Here is a 17231-nt window from a genome sequence, read left to right as displayed (position 1 = left end):
GAGGCTCCAAGTTCCACAACACAGTCATTTGTGTAACTCTGGTTACCCGGCATGTACCAAATTTATTGTGCAACAGAACCAAGTTGCTCTTTTTTTTAAATACCAGTTAATGTCGACCCAGGCAGGGTGTTTAATCTTCGAAGTGTCTTCCCATCCCCATCCCATGCTCACGGCAGCCCCGCACGATGTTCCAGGGAACAGGGCAGGGGCCACCACCCCCTCACACGTAAGGTCACGTGACACTTGGCCCTCACTCCCCAGTCGCTTTGCTCCTCTGAACTAAAGGGACACCATCTGGCTGGGTCTGTCCACTCCCCCGTCCACTCACTCAGCAAATATTTATCAAGAGCCTGGCATGTGCCTGGCCAAAGGCACCGGGGCCAGGGCAGCATCTGGCGGGGGGCGGGGGGGGGGGGGATGAATGCTCCATCCTCAAGAAAACAAGTAAGTAGATATGATCATTTACTCTTGCGGGGATTAGAAACCATGTTTGCAAAGCACTGGCTCCTGGTGGCCACTCGGCAAAGGTAATTATTATGACCAGGCAGGTTTCCAGGCCCCACCTGCCGGAAGAGCGACAAACAGAAAGGTTCAGGGACTGGTGGGAGGCCCCCAGGCCAGGCCTCTGTTCCCAGGCCAGTGCCCGCAAGCCCGGCCCCAGAATGGCTTACAGGTCACACCTTACGCCCACGTCCCAGCCAGAGCCGCTCCGTGGACCCTCGGGGGGGCGGGGGGTCCCTCAGTGAAGCACCTTCCCGAGGCCCGCGCGCGGCACTGGCTGTGATGCGGGCCCAGCTGGCTCACTATCCGCCATCACCTGTGCGTGTGTTTCACACGCCTGGTCGGTGCAGTGAGTGTTTGGTGCCTGGGGACCACACCTGCGCGAGAGCGGCCCCAACTCTCGTCTGCCGTGAGTGTGACTCGAGCGAACCCCACGATGAACGAACGCCCAGCTCACGGCAGGAGGACGAGGGCTGGAGCCCGCATCCCTGCTCGCTCCCCAAGCACGCGGCCCAACCCATCCCGGGGCTCGGGTGCCCTAAACTCGGACCCTTGGGGCATCCTCAGCCCAGCACGGCCTGGAAGGGGACCCCACGGGGACCCCAGAGGCTCGGGTGTGGCCGGCCCCTGAGCTGACCGGGAGGGACACAGAGTTGCTCCAGACACAGTCACTGTGTGTGTGGGGTGGGGGGGGGCGAGGGGGGGGGTTGGCCCCTCAGGCCACCAGGGCTGTCCCTTGGGGCCCTTTCTCTAGCCACGAGGCCTCTCTGCTTCCCCCCGTGCAGTGAGACCGTGGGGTTGGGCAGCCCAGATGCCCATCTCCTGGGCGAGGTGTCCAGAAGCAGCAGCCTCTGGGTCTCCTCGCCCACAAAAGCTCTCCCGAAGGGCCCGGGGTGACCTCTCCAGGACAGGACGGAGGCCCCCAGTTTCCGGCTGCAAGCTCTCCGGGCAGGTGGCGCTCGTAGCCTGTGCGGGCACTGCCCTAAGGGCCCACGGGCCTTAACTCATGACCCGCCCACCCAGCCTCGGCTGTCCCCGTTTCGCAGCCGAAATGGGAAACCCGACACCCCAGCCTTCTCCCCGGCACGTGAGGGAGGCCCCTCTGACGAGCGCCCTGCAGCGCCCCGCCCCCGGCCCCCCATGACTCCTTCTCTGGCCTCTCCTCCTCCCCCCACCTCCGGGTACGGCCTGGCTCTGGCTCCAGAAAGTACACAGCCCTGTTCTCTGCACAAGGTCAAATGTCAAATATGTTCTCTTGATATTCCAGCCCAAGCCAAGTCTGCGCGGACTTCAGGGTTTGCAGGGAGCTGGGAGTTTTCCACACGCAATGAGTCTGCCCTGCTGGCACCAGAGCTCAAGACACATCATCTGATTTACCTGCAGGGCAGCGGCTACCCGAGGGAGGGGTTCGCGGCGCTATTTACACCGGACGCTCTGCGCGCCAGGTGGCCCTGCCAGTAACGAGAGTGTGAATAATGCAGAGAGAGACGTCGTGTCATGGGCCACTCCACGTTTCCCTCTGCTCCACTAGCACCAGGAAAAGATAACAAAGTGGACGGATTTGGGTGCAACGGTGTACGTTAAATGGAGCATAAAACAACCAGACTTTTACTTAAATAATGAGAAAAAGACTATAAAAAAATTCCATACTGGAACACTTATCATCTCCTGGAAAGAGGAGAAAGTAAAGCGCTAGGAAAACAAGGGGGATTGTCCTCAGCAGGTGGAGGAGGGACGGGATGGAGAGAAGGGAGCCGTGAGCGAGCGGACCCGCGGGGGGGTGAGGGGACCTTCTCCTCCTTGCCTGCGAGTGTCTGTGCTCGACAGATTATTCCTGAACCCCACGGAGGGGAAACCTCCGGGCGGCGGCCGATGTGTTCCCTCTCTCTGTCTGGATCTAGAGAGAGCCAGGGGAGAGGGCTGACAGGGACCCACTCGCAGGACAGCCAACGTGCTGGTCGCTTTTCCCAAAGAGCGGCCCGCGGTCCCCGGCAGCAGGAGCGCCGGGGGGAGCGCGTTAGACACACCGACTCCCGGGCGCCGGGCCCGCTGGGCTCCCGGCCTGGGCTCCGCAGGCGGGGCCTGGGACTCTGCATTGTAGCCTCCACCTAGGTGATCCGTAGGCACTGAGGTCCTAGGGCCTCTGCTGTAGGTGCAGCACTGTCCCCTCCTCAGAGCAGGACGCTGGAGCTGCAACTTCTTGTTTTAAAAAAGCTATGAGAGTCACGGGAGAATTCTCAAGCTTCATCTCAGGGGCCCTGACGTGATTCGGGGGCCGCGTGCTGGCACGACAAGAACATTCTGGCGGGAGTGTTTCAGTCCTCAAAGCTCAACAAAGAGCCGCCTGCACCCCCTGCTGCAGGGCCCCCCGAGGCTGCAGACAGGACCGGCGGCCCCTCCTCCACCCAGAGCCCGGAGCCCACTCTCTGCACAGTCGGCCTTGAGCTGCCAGAAAGGCAAGGATGAACCACCACCCAGCCCCTCCTTATGTGTTTAGATGTCTGTTCCTTGAGCTTCAAAGACTCTGTCTCCTCAGTTTCTCTCCCACTCTTGCTCCTCCCCATCCACCCACCCCGCACAGGCCCCGCCTCTCCCTCTGCACCTGCCGCAGGTGCAGAGCCAGGCCCGGGGCTCCTTCTGTCCATCCCCCCTCCCCCTCCCTCCAGCGAGAACTGTCTCCGGAGTCCTGACCCGCACCTGTCCTGTCCAATGTCTCCTCCTGCGTCTTCCACGGGCTCCTCACGTAACCCCGAACTGTCCCCCTCATTCCCTGCCCCTGAAATGTGGCCTTTCCCCTGAAGTCCTTCTCCTGGCTGATGGTTCCTCGTGACCCCCGTCACCCCCACGACAAGGAATTTTAAAAATGCATATTCCTGGGCCATGCCGCAGAACTACTAAATCTGAGTCAGATCTTCCAAAACGTTGCAGTCGGTGTATTTCAAGCTCTCCAGGCTTTTATAATAACCAAGCAGGGTCAGGAGTCACTGGTCCACAGGCCTCACTCATGTAGGAGATGCTGATCCAAGCCTTTGGAGCTGGAGCCATAAATCTAGGAACGATTTACGTAGAAGGTGAATGAAAAGCTGCAGGAGTAACTGAGCTCACCAAGGGAGAGAGCAGAAAATGAGACGGGCAGGACAGAACCCTGGTAAAAAGTTCCCATAGATGCAGGAAAAGAAGCTAGAAGACACAGGGAAAATGGGAAGAGAGGTAGCAGGAGACTAAATAATAGCTGTGTCCCAAAGCCACAGTTTTGGTGAAAGTTTTGCAAAGGGGCCTCTGACCACAGAAAACGCCGCCATGAGAAGGAAGAAGGGGCGGGTCCAGATCACGACGCTCGTATTGGTTGATCCTGACCCATCAGCCAACGTGGGTTTTGCTTGGTTGTTTGTGTGAGGGGTTTTCTAACACCTTTGGCCGTCCAGTTGGTGGCCCGCTGTGCCCCAGGGAAGCTGTGACTTCGTGGGATGCACAGAACGGGAGTTGGACTGAGGCTCCTGAGGTCCAGGGGCGAAGGTCAGGGCACAGTCAAGTCTGGAAGACCCCAGAGGAGTCTTCTGGGTGGGGCTGTTCCAAAGATCCCAAGATGAGACACAGGAGTGTCACTGAGGAAACAAGAACCAGTGAGACCGGGGGCACCCTCGAGAAGGACCCTGAGATCTTCAGGGTGTCCCCAAACCCACAGCTCCAGGAGCCCCCAGGGAGGCCTGTACCTGGGGACCTCGCATGCTGGGGTACATGCTACCTGCATGACCCAAGTCCAAGGCCCTCCTAGAAGGAAGGGGCATGGCCATTGGATGCACCATGCCAAGGGCAGTCTGTCCCCTCGGCCCCATAACACAGTGGCCCTAGAGAGGCCCCAGGACGAAGTCACAAGCCCAGGGAAGGGGAGCAAGGTGCCAAGGAGAGGGCAGAAAGGACCCAGCAGAGACAATGCAGACCCTTCCTCAGAAAGATTGAAGTTAAAATATTACACTTGCATGTACACATGCACCCACCAAAGGAAGTTCAGGGACAGAGCTGGCAGAATGAGGCAAGTGCATCTGTGTGTGTATCTGTGGGTGTGTCTCTATATGTTTTTGTGTGCGTGTCTGTGTCTATGTGTGTGTGCATCTGTGTACGTGTGTGTATGTGTGTGTCTGTGTACATACATGTGTGTCTCTGTGTCTGTGTATATGTGTGCCTGTGTGTCTGTGTGTATCTGTGTATATATGTGTGTGTGTCTGTGTCTGTGTATATGTGTGTGTACACATATGTGTGTCTCTGTGTCTGTGTATATGTGTGTCTGTGTGTGTACATATGTGTGTCTCTGTGTATATGTGTGTGCCTGTGTGTGTGTCTGTGTACATGTGTGTGTGTCTCTGTGTCTGTGTATGTGTAGGTATGTGTGTGTGTGTCTGTGTACATGTATGTGTGTCTCTGTGTCTGTGTATGTGTAGGTATGTGTGTGTGTGTGTCTGTGTGCGTTTAGGATGGAGGAAACCCTGCATCTTCTGAGCACGCTTCCTTAATTTACTGTTACCGCCCAACCCGTGGCTTGAGAGAGGCAGCAGCTGCCTTAGCAACTGGAAACCCCTTCAAGCCCCCATGTTCTCCTGTGCACCCCGAATTCCTAGTATGAGGTCCCCCAAGTCCTGACTGCCCCCCACTGCCCTCCCTCCACCGTGTGGCCTCGCCCTCATCGGGGAGGACGGAGGAGCGACCGGCGGGGCAGCCTGGACGGGCCTGGGCTGGTGCTGCCAGAACTGTACTCTTTATTCAAAGCAGCTTTACTGGTACAATTTACACACCAGGAAATCTGCCCGTTGTGAGCGTATGACCTGCGATCTTTAGTAAAAGTCCACAGTTGTGCAACCATCACCCCCGCCTAGTTTCAGAGCTCATCCATCACTCTGTGGAGTGTTTCAAAAACCACGGCCCCTCCCTTCCAGCCCGGAGGGCGTCCGGAGACACCCTGCTCTCCAGCCCGGAGGGGTGGGACCAGCGGCCCTCAGTCACCCAGCGCGCCCACCTGTACAGCCCCCGGCGGCCCTGCTCATCCTCCCGGACTCGGGGTGAGGGGCCGTGTCCGGGGCTAATGACAGCCCCCTCCTCGGTGCCTCGGCCCAGAGCTGACCCAGAGCACCACCGGCTGCCAAACGCCCCGGATTCCTTTTCTAAGTGCGCAGCCGCAGGGCTCTGGGGAGGACGGCTGTGGGGGGGTGGGAGGTGACACTCGGGGCAGAAGTAGCACCACTGGAAGAGGCTACTGCTTTCCTAGGGGCCCTCTGGGACACCCCTCTTGTATTTCTTTTGACACAGCAAAGATGTCCTGCCTGTTAAGAGACAAGGTCACGCCTCAGCAGGCCGCGTGGATTGGGCCGGTGCTCTGGTTGCCGTGTCATCACTAGGCTTGAGGGCCGGCTCCGGAGCCTGACCCCACGTGCAGCCCAGGCTCAGCGTGACAACCGGGCGACGGCCGTGAAGTCTAAACGGACATCAGACGGACTGCCTGACGGGGCCAAAAAGACATGTCAAAGGCTAAAAAGCAGAAGAACTGACTCTCGTGACATCACAAGACGCCAGCAACAGCAGAAGGAGGCCCGGTTCCCTCCTGCTTCTTCCAGAAACTATCACCAGACAGTCCTGTGTCACCAGAGGAAGCAACCAACGACGGCGGAAGATGAGCTTTTTGGGGGTCACGTGAGACGCTTTGGTGTCCTGGCAGGGGAGAGGAGAGGGGCAGGACTTCCCCCCAAGCCTGCAGCTGAGGCATCCCAGGGCGTCCGGCTCTGCCAGCTGCATTCCAAGGCTCTCCTCCCATGCCCAGACGGCGCAAAGGCCTTTGTGATGACTTCACGCTCAGCCCAAAGTAAACACCCTCCACACTTTTTCCATGGACACATTCTAACCCCAAACTGCCAGCACCGGCCTCGCAACCAACCAGATGGAAAGCCGCCTTTCCCAAGAACAGAAAACCTTTTTAACTAAATAGTACATCTTGGCTGCAAAAGCAAACTTTCCTAAAAGCTTCCTAGAAATTACTTCTCGTGCACCGATCCTACAGATCACCTGAGCGAACCTCACCAGCGGAACGAAGGCCCTGGAAACAAACACGATGGAGGACCCAGAAGGCACACTCACTCCCGCAAACACCTGCCCTTCAAGGCTGCAGGGGTGCTGAGCACCTCCGGGCCGCCGCCCAGAACTCACACTCACGTGCGCCCTGCTCACAACCACCTGACTGCAACAGTGTCTCTCAAAACAGGCCGAGGTAAGACAGGTGCCCATTTGAATAAAGAGCTAGAGCCCTCGGGATCCAAGCTCGGCTGGCTTTTGTACCATCAAACACGTTCCAGCTCGAATCCACGTGGTCCAAGCTCAGGCCTCCGCCGATTCGGAAACGCAGACGCAACAGTGCACTTACCAGGTTGGAGTTGGTGGCGTTGGAGTCGTCCTCTGGAAAGGGAATATAGATCGCTAAGGCCACGCAGTTGGCAAAAATGGTCAGTAAAATAATGATTTCAAATGGCCTGGGAAGGGAGTTAAGGAAGTTAATGCCACGTAAGCACCAGTGAGACAAACATACACAGATAGATGTTTCAAAACGGAATCAAAGATTCGTCGAATCTTGTTTAAACAATACATTCCAAGCCCCTTGTATTCTGAAAAGAAACATATGCCTTGTTAAGTGCTTCTAATGGGCCCCGCCAAAATTTTCCCTAATATGTCAAAAGCAGTGGAGGCCAGGCGCGTGCCAGAGTAAACACAGGTTTCTAAAACTTTTTTCCCTTCTTTTATTTATTTAGATTTGCCCTGGACTTCATTTTCCCTCGTGTGTGCTCAGGGTTGCTTTGAAAGATTGCGGCCTGCTCCAGCCAGGGCTCGCCACCCCCAGCGGCCCGCACCGGGGCCCGACCGAGCCTGGCGGGGGAGAGGCGGACCCCCTGGGATTCAAGGCAGAGACCTGACTTGAAGACGTTTCAAGGAAATTTGGAGATAGGATTTTCAATCTTTTAACTTTAAATTTGGAGTCTCTTTTTTCTTCCTCCTTATTCTCTGCTTGCGAAGAGCCTGAAGGTGGCCAGGGGCTCTGGACGGCCAGAAGCACAGCACCGTGTGCCGTGCACGCGGGGGACGGCAGCTCCGTGCAGGGGCCCAGAGCCCCTTCAGTCTGCGGAGGCCCTGCCTGCGGTGAGGTGGCCGGTGTCCCAGGGCCTCTTGACTTGCCCGCGGGTTGTGCCGGGCGCTGGAGGGGATAAGCCAAGGTTCGCCCCCCGCCCCCGCCAGCAATCAGGGAGGTCCTTGTGCCCGGATTTTCTGCACCAAGATATCAGGGCAGACACATTCTCGAGAGAAAAATGAGCAACTGTGATAATAGCCCTTCCACCCTGCACCCTCAATTGAAGGCCAGAGAAGGGGGCTTCAGAAGAAGGGCCCGGTTCATGCTCTTCCAGCCCCATCTCCCCACCTCCCAACACGGCCAAGTTTCCAACCTAGTCTGTGGAGCCTCATAGGAGGAGGAAGAGAAGGAGGATGGCCATTCCTGGAGAAAGGGACCACCTCCATCTCCAGGGAAACCTGCACTCACATAGCTAACGAATCTTGAAGCAGGAAGAGACCTTGGAGATGGTCTAATCCAAACTCCTGAGGCCCAGAAAGCCTGAGAAACGTTCCCGAGACCCACATCAGGCACTGACCAGCCAGGACCAGAACCCAGACCTGTGCCCACCGCGTCCACTGTCCACTCCTCTGCCACGGACGGCCCCAGACCTGTGTCATCAGGGCAGCTCGGGGCCTGGGAGGAAGCAGTGATTCTCTAGTCTGGGGCCTCCCGGCTACAGGTCCCCTCGGCTACAGGTCCCCTCGGCCCCAAGAGCAGAGCTGGGGGTCCACTCACCCAGCATGCCCCACAGACACTGTCGTTGTCTGCGTGTGCCTTGATGTCCAGAAGATGGCCTGCAGTGCACCGCCCAGCCCCCCAGCTGGACACAGAAAATAAAACCACCTCTCCCAGACCCGAGCTGGCCAACAGCAGAGCCCGGTCCGAACCAGAGCTTCTGACTCATCTTTTCCAACAGGCCGTGCTGCCCCTTGAGCTGGCCGAGGATGCGTGGTGAAGATGGGATGCTGGCCGGGAGGAAGGCCAGGAGCTGACACTGACCGAGCGCTCGCCCCGTGCCAGCCCTGCTCTGACCACACTACCCGAACTCCGGAGGGGCAGACACTTATCACCCCGCTTCTACACAGGGAAGCTGAGATGTCAACGTGCCCAGAGTCACATGGCTTGGGGAAGGATGGGGTCAGACCAGAGACCCTGGCTCCAGAGTCTGAGTCCATCAGGAATATTCTATGCTGATCCACTCCGAAGTCACCCTGAGCGTTTTTAGGAAGCTGGTTCCTCTAGACCTCCTCCCACACGGCCTCCTCCCTCTCGCCCTGTCCCCACCTGCTCGGAGAAGCGACACTCAGCCCCAGGCTGGCAGCTTCGTTCCCATCATCTGGCCCCTGTGGTCAAAGTCAGCTTGTCACCCTCCCAGGTCGGTGACGGCTAAGCCCAGGGCGTCTCTGGCTCCGTTGCTCTCCCCCAATTTCAGGCTCTCCATCCATCACCTTACGGTAAATTTCGGGGCTACTGCTGAGGAAGAGAAGGTGCGAAGAAACCACTCGGGCACGAAAGAAACTGCAACGTGGAGGAGCCCACTGTGGGCTGGGTGTTCAGGCCCAGGTCGGGTCCCCTTGTGTCCCAGCCGGGCCGGGTGGCATCCTCTAAACATCCTCCAGTGCGTTCTCTTCTGCACTCTGGGCTCACGGGGAGCAGTTCGCCTGGACCGTGGGTTTGGATTCGGGGCACCGGGATCTGAATCCCAGCTCCGCCGGTTGCCAGCGGCGTGGTGTGGGCGAGTTCAGCTCCCCCAGGCCCCCCGCCCCCTGGCCCCTCAGCCCTGACTGAGCGTCTGTGACAGCAGCCCAGCGGGGCCGCCCAAGCCCAGCCTCTCACCTGGTCACCCGGGAAGCGGACACCTCGGCCTCGGGAGCCCTGCCTGGCTCTGTAGCGGTACTGGGCTTGGGCGCCTCCTCTCAAGTGCCCTTGGACTTCAGGACTCAGGCACCGACAGAACTAACATCTTTCACCTTTCATCCATTCCCAAGACCTCTAAACCTTTCCATGGAAAGTCATAACTGAAACCCAGCCCTCCATCCTGAACCCCAGAGACGCGGCGGCCCTGCCCAAATGGATTCTTACTAGAAAAACACCCGGCACTAAGTCCCAGGTCCTAGTCCTGCCCGTGTGACCTATGGGCACTGTGTCATCACAGGGAAGTCAGGGGCGCACCCACTGATGGCTGTGAGCCTTTCCATCTCCCCCTCCCCACTATTCCCGAGCGGGAAGGGGCCGGCAATTGCACCCTGAGAGCCTAGCCCTTCCAAGCCACTTCCTCTGCAGGCCCTGCTCACTGGGTTCCACGCAGACAGGGGGTCTGCGTTACACCCTCAGGCCGGCGCTCTCCACTTCAGCTGCACCTGGAGAGTTTAGCCAGGCCTGGGCGGAGCTCAGACACCTGTGCTTTGTCCCAACCCCCCAGGTGACGCTGATGTGCCCCAAGGCTGAGAAACACTGAGCCACGGCCCGAGCGCTGACCCTCTCGCCTCTCCCGGGTCCTGCACCCTCGAGCAGGAGGTCCCGCATCTGCGCCAGCCCCACAGCTCGGGAGGAGGAGGGGGGTCTGGGGTGTAACGCTGTCAACCCCACACATCAGTGGGTCCTGGGCAAGCTCAGCCTGGAGGGGGGATACTTCCCCACCCTTTAGGCTTGTTTTCTCAAATGCTGCTTATTACATAAAAAAACAACCCCCAGGGAGCTGGTTATACACGCAGATTCCTGGGCCCATCCCCAGAGACTCTGACTCGAGGCTGGGTAGGGCCTAGAACTCTGCATTCAGACAGCGCCCTGGTGACAGATGCAGCAGGTCTGAGAACCATCTGCTGGCCCCGAGCAAAAAGGATATTTCCACTCGACGATGCTGATGCACGCCCTCCGGATGGGGTTCTTGAGGGTCAGGCAGAGCAGGGCACGGGGCGGGCGGGTGGCCATCGTGCTGCCCTGTTTCTTGGGCTTCCCGTACTGCTGCCGCTTCCGCTGTGTGGAGCTGACCGTGGAGATGGTGGCGTTGCCAGCGCTGCCCATCAGCTTGGCCTGCCGGGCCGCGTCAATGGCCGCCTGCCAGGACAGGGCGGCCCCCGGTGTGGGGATGTGCTCAGGTGCCAGCCCCGCGGCCGCGTTGGCGTTCATGTTGGCGTGAGCCGGGCGCGGGCTGCCATAGCTGGGACCTGCAGGAGAGAACACGGGACAGCGGTCACTGGGAGGAAAACAGGAGAGCTCGTGATGTGCTCTGGAGCCCAGACTCACAATTTTTTTTTTTTGAAGTCTCATTTCAACCGTAATTCAAAAAGAGTCATGTACCACAATGTTCACTGCAGCACTGTTTACAATAGCCAGCTCATGGAAGCAACCTAAGTGTCCATCGACAGATGAATGGATAAAGAAGATGTGGCACATATGTACAGTGGAATATTACTCAGCCATAAAAAGAAACGAAATTATTTGTAGTTAGTTGGATGGACCTAGAGTCTGTCATACAGAGTGAAGTCAGTCAGAAAGAGAAAAACAAATACCGTATGCTAACACATATATATGGAATCTAAAAAAAAAGGTACTGATGAACCTAGTTGCAGGGCAGGAATAAAGAGGCAGACATAGAGAATGGATGTGAGGACATGGGGTGGGAGGCGGAAGCTGGAACGAAGTGAGAGAGTGGCATGGACATATATACACTACCGAATGTAAAATAGTTGGCTGGTGGGAAGCAGCAGCGTAGCACAGGGAGATCAGCTCCATCCTTTGCAATGACCTAGAGGGGTGGGATAAGCAGGATGGGAGGGAGGCTCAAGAGGGAGGGGATATGGAGACATGTGTATGCATACGGCTGAATCACTTTGCTGTGCAACAGAAACTAACACAGTATCGTGAAGCAATTTTACTCCAATAGAGATCTATTAAAAAAAAAAAATGTCCTATTTCAAACCATTGCAGGAGCCAGGGAGGTGGCACATGGAAACATCAGTGTGTGATGCTGGGAATCTGCTCTGGTCCTAGTTCAGTCTAGGTCAGCTGTGTGACCTTGGATACATCACACCCCTCATTTTAGGTGAACAAGAGACGAGATGTATTGCATTACAACATTTATGGACCTCAGAAACACAATGAGAGGAGGAGGATGTAGAAAAAGACAAATATGCAATGCAACACATGTCAAAGAAAATACATACTTGTAAGAACACATACAAATAAAGTAGAATAGAATGGTTGTTTATGGAAGGTGAGGCGGAAAATGAGAATAGGCGTATGGGGACAGAAAAGAAGAATGAATGAATGAATGAGAGCCACTGCATGAATCAATGCTGACAAACGTACAATGAATTGAAAGGTATAATTCACTCAAATCTCTGCACCTAAGTTCCAAAAAACAAAAGTAAGTCTGATAAATGAAGGGGTTGGACCCAAGCAAGGTCACATCCAGGTACCTCAAACCCATGTGGCGATGGGAGTTGTTGGGTAGGAGGGCGGGGGGCTGTGATGGTTTTGAATCAGGAGCTCCTCTGACATGCTCCCATTGAGAAATAGGATCTACGCGCCCTCCTCCTGACAAAGGGTTGGCCTCTTGTGACCGTTTTGACTGGTAAAGTTCAGCGGAGGTGACAGCAGAGATTACTTCCAAGGCTAGGTTGAAAACTCGCAACGCCAGCCCTGGGCCGCCATGCTGTGAGGAAGCCCAGCCAGCCAACGAGGGGTTGGGGGGTGGGCGTCCCAGCCAGCCCCCAGCTGCTCCAGCCACCACCCGACTGCAACCCCACGACACACCCCAAGCCAGAACAGCCCAGCGAGACCTTCCTGAGCTCCTGACCCGCAGAAACTGGGAGACAGCACAGTGTTTGCTGCAGAAAGCCACTTGTCTTCGGTGACTCATCATGCAGCGTTTGGTATCTGGGAAAGGGCGCTGTGTGTAGTGGGGGTGACCAGAAGGAAACCTGGGTAGGAACCAGTGAAATCCAGTGTGGAAGCATCTGCACGGCTCTGGTCTGAAGGCAACAGAAGCCTCCAAGACTGTCCCTATGACACGGCGCGTGCCTGGTGGGTTCTCCCCCGTCTGCTCGGCGGGCACCTCACCCCAGAATCCTACAAGGCTTACCAAGGGGTCAGCTCAGCGTGGGCCCCAGGTCAGACACGTGACCTTGAGACTGGCCGGCTAGGCAGGTGCCACAGGATCAGGAGATGCCACAGGGAGTGGGGTGATTACTGTGGGCAGAGAGCCTGGCATCTGGAGGCCACTTCAGTCGCCTGGGAGACTGTGGCTGGAGCCCAACCAGTGGCACGAATGTCACCTGCAAGCCCCCCCCCCAATGATGACCCTCTTCTCTGCTTCGTGTACACAAGGCTCCTCCAGGGAAGCTGCTGGCCCAGGACACACTGCCTCGTGGGGCCCTTCCGTCTCTGCCCTGCCACGCGCTGGGTCCAGATGAACACTTGGTGCCTCGCCCAGCCCGCTCCCCCCAGCGCACATCCTGGGTTCGTCCTTCTAGGTTGGACCTTCAAGGCAACTTCTTCTCCCGGTGTGACCCTCTCACCCCCACCGCCGGCCCCGTCCACGATGGGGCCAGTGCAGAGAGGAGCACACGACTCAGCTTAGCCTCAGAACCCAGAGACACTCCATCCTAGAAACAGACTCCGACAACCCCTGGGCGCCTGCATCCAGCCACACCTGATGCCCGCCTCACCCTGAGCTTTCCAGTTTTATTCCTTAGGTAACTTCGCTTAAGCTAATTTGAACTGGATTTCTGTCCCTTGCAACCAAAAGAGAATGAACACACTTGCTCGCACCTGCCTGGGCTGTCATTCCTGCCAGATTCCAAAGTCTATGTCCCTTCCATCATCACACCAGTGACACACGGTAAGTTTCCAGTTTTATGCCAACTGACCGGCGTGACCACCGAAACGCTGTACCTCAAGGATTCTGGGACTTTTCTGAGTACAAGAGAAAGGTGACAGATTCGTGACATCTGCCGGGGGCACGAGAAGGAGGGGGACGGCATCACAGGTGTGCGTTTCCCACCCCGCAGGACCCCAAGATGAGCACTGCAGGTCCACTTAGGTACCAGCTGCTGCCACTTCCCTGTCCCCTGACAGCCGCCTCCTGCACGGTCGCCATGTGGTCCCCGTGGCACCGGAGCCCCACCCCCGCTCCTGGGCCTGGTCCTCAGTTCACGGCCTGTCCCCGACCCGACACCAGCTCCACGTCACCATCTAGGACGTCGGGAGCCGGAGAACCCAACCCTTCCCACCGGGGGTCTCATCTGTCACACACCTGCCGCCGTCCTCCCTGTGTGTGTCTGAAGCTTAAAGCAAGCGGGACCCCGCGAGGCCAGGCCTTCGCCTTTCTTACGGGAGCCCCAAGGAAAGGACGCAATGCCTCCAGGCGCCTGCAGCACGAGCGGCCCGCCCCACCTCCTCGGCGCTCACATGCGCTACACCCGTGCACACGCGCACACCCACTTGGGGCCACGAGCCGAGCTCCTCCTGGGGTTCATGGCCTGAGGGTGAAGGGGCTGCCCTGCTGACCCCAAGAACACCCTTCGTGTCCGAGGCGATCCTCACGGGGCAGCGCCCACCACACCACCCGCCCCGGGGCCTCCGGGATGGAGGCGGGTGGACAGACGTGCTGCCCTGGACCGAGCGGGTCCGGCGTGGCCGGACCGCGTGTCTCATCGGCTTCACCGGCGAGGGCTGAGACCCTCAGTGTGCCCGTTTGATCTGTGGGAAACCACCTTCCTTCCTACACCCCCGGTTTGGCCATGACCATGCTTAACAGCCTCTGCTGGAGCTCCTGGGCCGACCGCCCTCTTCCCTCGCGTCCGTGAAAGCGGCCCTGGCTCCACCCTGCCGGACTGTCCAGTTCTCCGCGGTTCTCTCCTGACACGAGGCCTCGACGCCACCCCCTCCCGCAGACCCTGGCGGCCACATCCCGGCGCTCCCGGAACGCCTGGACGAAGTCTGAGAAGGCGGAAAGCGGCACGCAGGAGCGGACTCCATCACCCGCGAAGGCCGGGGCTGGGTGCGTCCGGGGCCCCGAGGCGTCGAGACCAGGGCTCCACAGAGCCAAGCGCGGCTCGGAAAGCCTGGTCTGGGGGGGTTGACTTCAGAGCCATCCGAGCCTTGGGTGATGACCTTATTTATACTGTGAACCGTTCCCAGAGCAGTGGGACCTCTCGGGAGAGGACCATCTGGAGAAGCACATACGAATAAGCCCGTGGGGAAAAGTGGAATGTCAACCTCTCCCCAGCCAGAGGGCAAGAAAACAACCTTCAGTATTTCGGTCCTGGCAGCCCAAGCACTGCTGCAGCCTGTGACATAACGAAGGGCACGGTAAACACAGACAGACAGACAGACAGACAGACACACACACACACACACACACACACACACACACACACACACGAGAGACAGGTGTGGCCCCTCGGGCTGGCCTCCATCAAGGCTGTACCTCAAGGCCCAGCTCAGCCTCTCCTATCACAAGTGACTGTCCCCCACGCCCTGGGACGACGCCCCCCCAGGCATGAGGCCGTATCAGGACCCCTAGGACCCCCATGACAAGAGGATGCAGGGATCCAAGAATGCCAGGAATGGCAAAGCTCCATCTCAGGCCCCGCACTGGTGGATCCGGAGCAGAGCTAGTGAGGAAGGGAAGCAGCTCTGTGTCTCTGACGGCTTCGGTTAGCAGGAAATAACCACCCGATGCAAAGAGACCAATTTTCAAATTATAAAGCTGATTCAAAGCTCGGTCCCCTGGCTGCCAGCTGAAAAGATGCCACCGTCTACGTCTGCTCTGGCTCCTGCCTTTCTGCACGAGCCCAGGGCGGCGGCTCAGCAGACCAGGCCGCACACACAGGTGGGCGCCCACCGCGGACGCCTTCCTTATATGGGAGAAAGTGACTCCCACTCGTGAAACGGCTCAGCTCCCCTGGGCAGCTCCCCAGCCCGCACACACGGGCTGCTGCTCCAAGGGACCAGGACGAAGCACCGGTCGGCCTCAGCACAGGCTGCTCTGCCAGGGTCCAAGCCAGGAGATGAGCTCAGGACTTGGGCTCCCCAGGGGCCCCTGCGAGGGAGGCGTGGTGCTGGGACCTGGAGCTGCTCAGGGATGAAATCGAGTTACTTTCTTTCATCTGCGTCCATCCATGCACCTGCCCCAGGGCCACATCCCAGAAGATGCAAAGTATCTGCTTGCTAAGGCCCGTGATGACGATGATGTCACGACGAGGGTGACCTGGGAAAGCGCGGGGACCAGTCCGTCGGCGCCCGAGAGGACGAGCTTTCCCAGGCTCCCTGCTGACTTCTCTGCTGTGACCTCGGGGGAGCATTCCGGAGGAAGAGGCTGTGAGAAACGATGTCTATCTCCGGTGCCACTGGCCTGGTCCAGGCCACCACCCATGTCTTGCCCAGGATGCTGCAGGAGCCCTGACATTTCCCCCACTTCTCCTGCCCGTCCCCAATCCAATCTCCACGCAGCAGCCAGAGTGACCTTTCAGAAATACAGATTATGAATCAGGCCCTGTCGTCCTCCCAGTCAAATCTCTTCACAGTCCAGACTCTGCCACGGGCTGTGAGCCTGCAGGGCGGCCCTGCCTGCTTCTCGGAGCTTCCTCTCTCTCAGCCTGGTCCAAGCGCGCCTGCCGTCCCGGCCCCGTTTCACTCAGACAAGCTCAGCCCTTGTCCACCCCAGGACCTTTGCATGTACTCGGCATGCGGTTCCCCCTGCTCTCTGCTTGGGAATTCCTTCGCCAATCCCCTCCCGACCCCACAGTGTAAACGGGCAGACCTTCAACCCCGGCGGCCAGCGTGACCCTCCCCATCTCCCTTCCACATTATCCCTCAGTAGAGAAGCCCAACCGCCTGGCACCAGAAAGGGACCCCCAGTTAGCCACGTGTGTGTAAGGGGTTCAGGGCTACAGGCCGGCTTCGTGAGCATGACCTCCCCCTTTGGCCTCAGCACATTCAGCCGTGCACAGAGGGGGTGTCTCCCAGCGGCCAGGCTTTGTACACACAGCACAACCTCAGCTCATTTATGGAGACGAGAAGCCATCGTGTAGCACAAAGGACGTGCCTTCTCTCGGGCCGGGTGCGTCCTGAGGGCTTTGCAGAAGCCCCCAGTGACCAGGGGCCTCCGTTCCCTTTAAGAGCGAAGCAGCCGACCTGAAACAGAAAGCGAGCTTTCTCTGCCCATGAAAGGCCAAATGAGCAGCGAGCAGGAGGCCATCAATCTTCTCCATCTAGCGCGTTGCTGAGATAGCCGGGCGCTCACACAGGAAGGATGCCTTCTGGGCTCAGACGACGGCTGAGGCCCGGGCCGTCGCAGCGGGTGTGCTCCCCCGGGGAAGGCTGGGGTCCCGCTCGGCCCCGGGCGGACTGCCGGACCCACTAACTCAGAAGCCGTCCCCCCTCGTCCTCTGCGCGCTCCTGTCCCGCAGAGGCTGGACACACTTTCCAACCTCCCCGCGGCCAGAATGACGCGGCTGTGAGGTCAGCCAAGTCAAGGCCTGAACTGAAACTACGTCCGGTGGGGACGGTGTCCGTGCCACTACTCTCGCTCTGTAGAGACAGAAAGGCTCTGGCGATGGCCTCCTGGTCCCCGGAC

At 58.4% G+C, this 17231-nt stretch overlaps 1 protein-coding gene across 24 annotated transcripts in view; it reads right to left on the bottom strand.

Moving 5' to 3' along the window:
- CACNA1C (calcium voltage-gated channel subunit alpha1 C) overlaps window positions 1-17231 on the bottom strand; it is a 559192-nt gene that overhangs the window by 419256 nt on the left and 122705 nt on the right. For all 24 annotated transcript variants that reach the window (XM_082422029.1, XM_082422051.1, XM_082422040.1 and 21 more), the window contains exons 2-3: window positions 10491-10812; window positions 6908-7013 (exon numbers count right to left, since the gene is read on the bottom strand). In XM_082422029.1, the coding sequence (XP_082278155.1) occupies window positions 6908-7013; window positions 10491-10812 (428 nt within the window). The remainder of the gene's footprint in view (window positions 1-6907; window positions 7014-10490; window positions 10813-17231) is intronic.

The sequence above is a fragment of the Balaenoptera physalus genome (genome assembly GCF_965194825.1).
Source record: "Balaenoptera physalus genome assembly, chromosome: 13".
Taxonomy (NCBI): Eukaryota; Metazoa; Chordata; class Mammalia; order Artiodactyla; family Balaenopteridae; genus Balaenoptera; species Balaenoptera physalus.
Note: the sequence above shows the minus strand (reverse complement) of the source record. Positions and strands in the feature narration are given on the sequence as shown.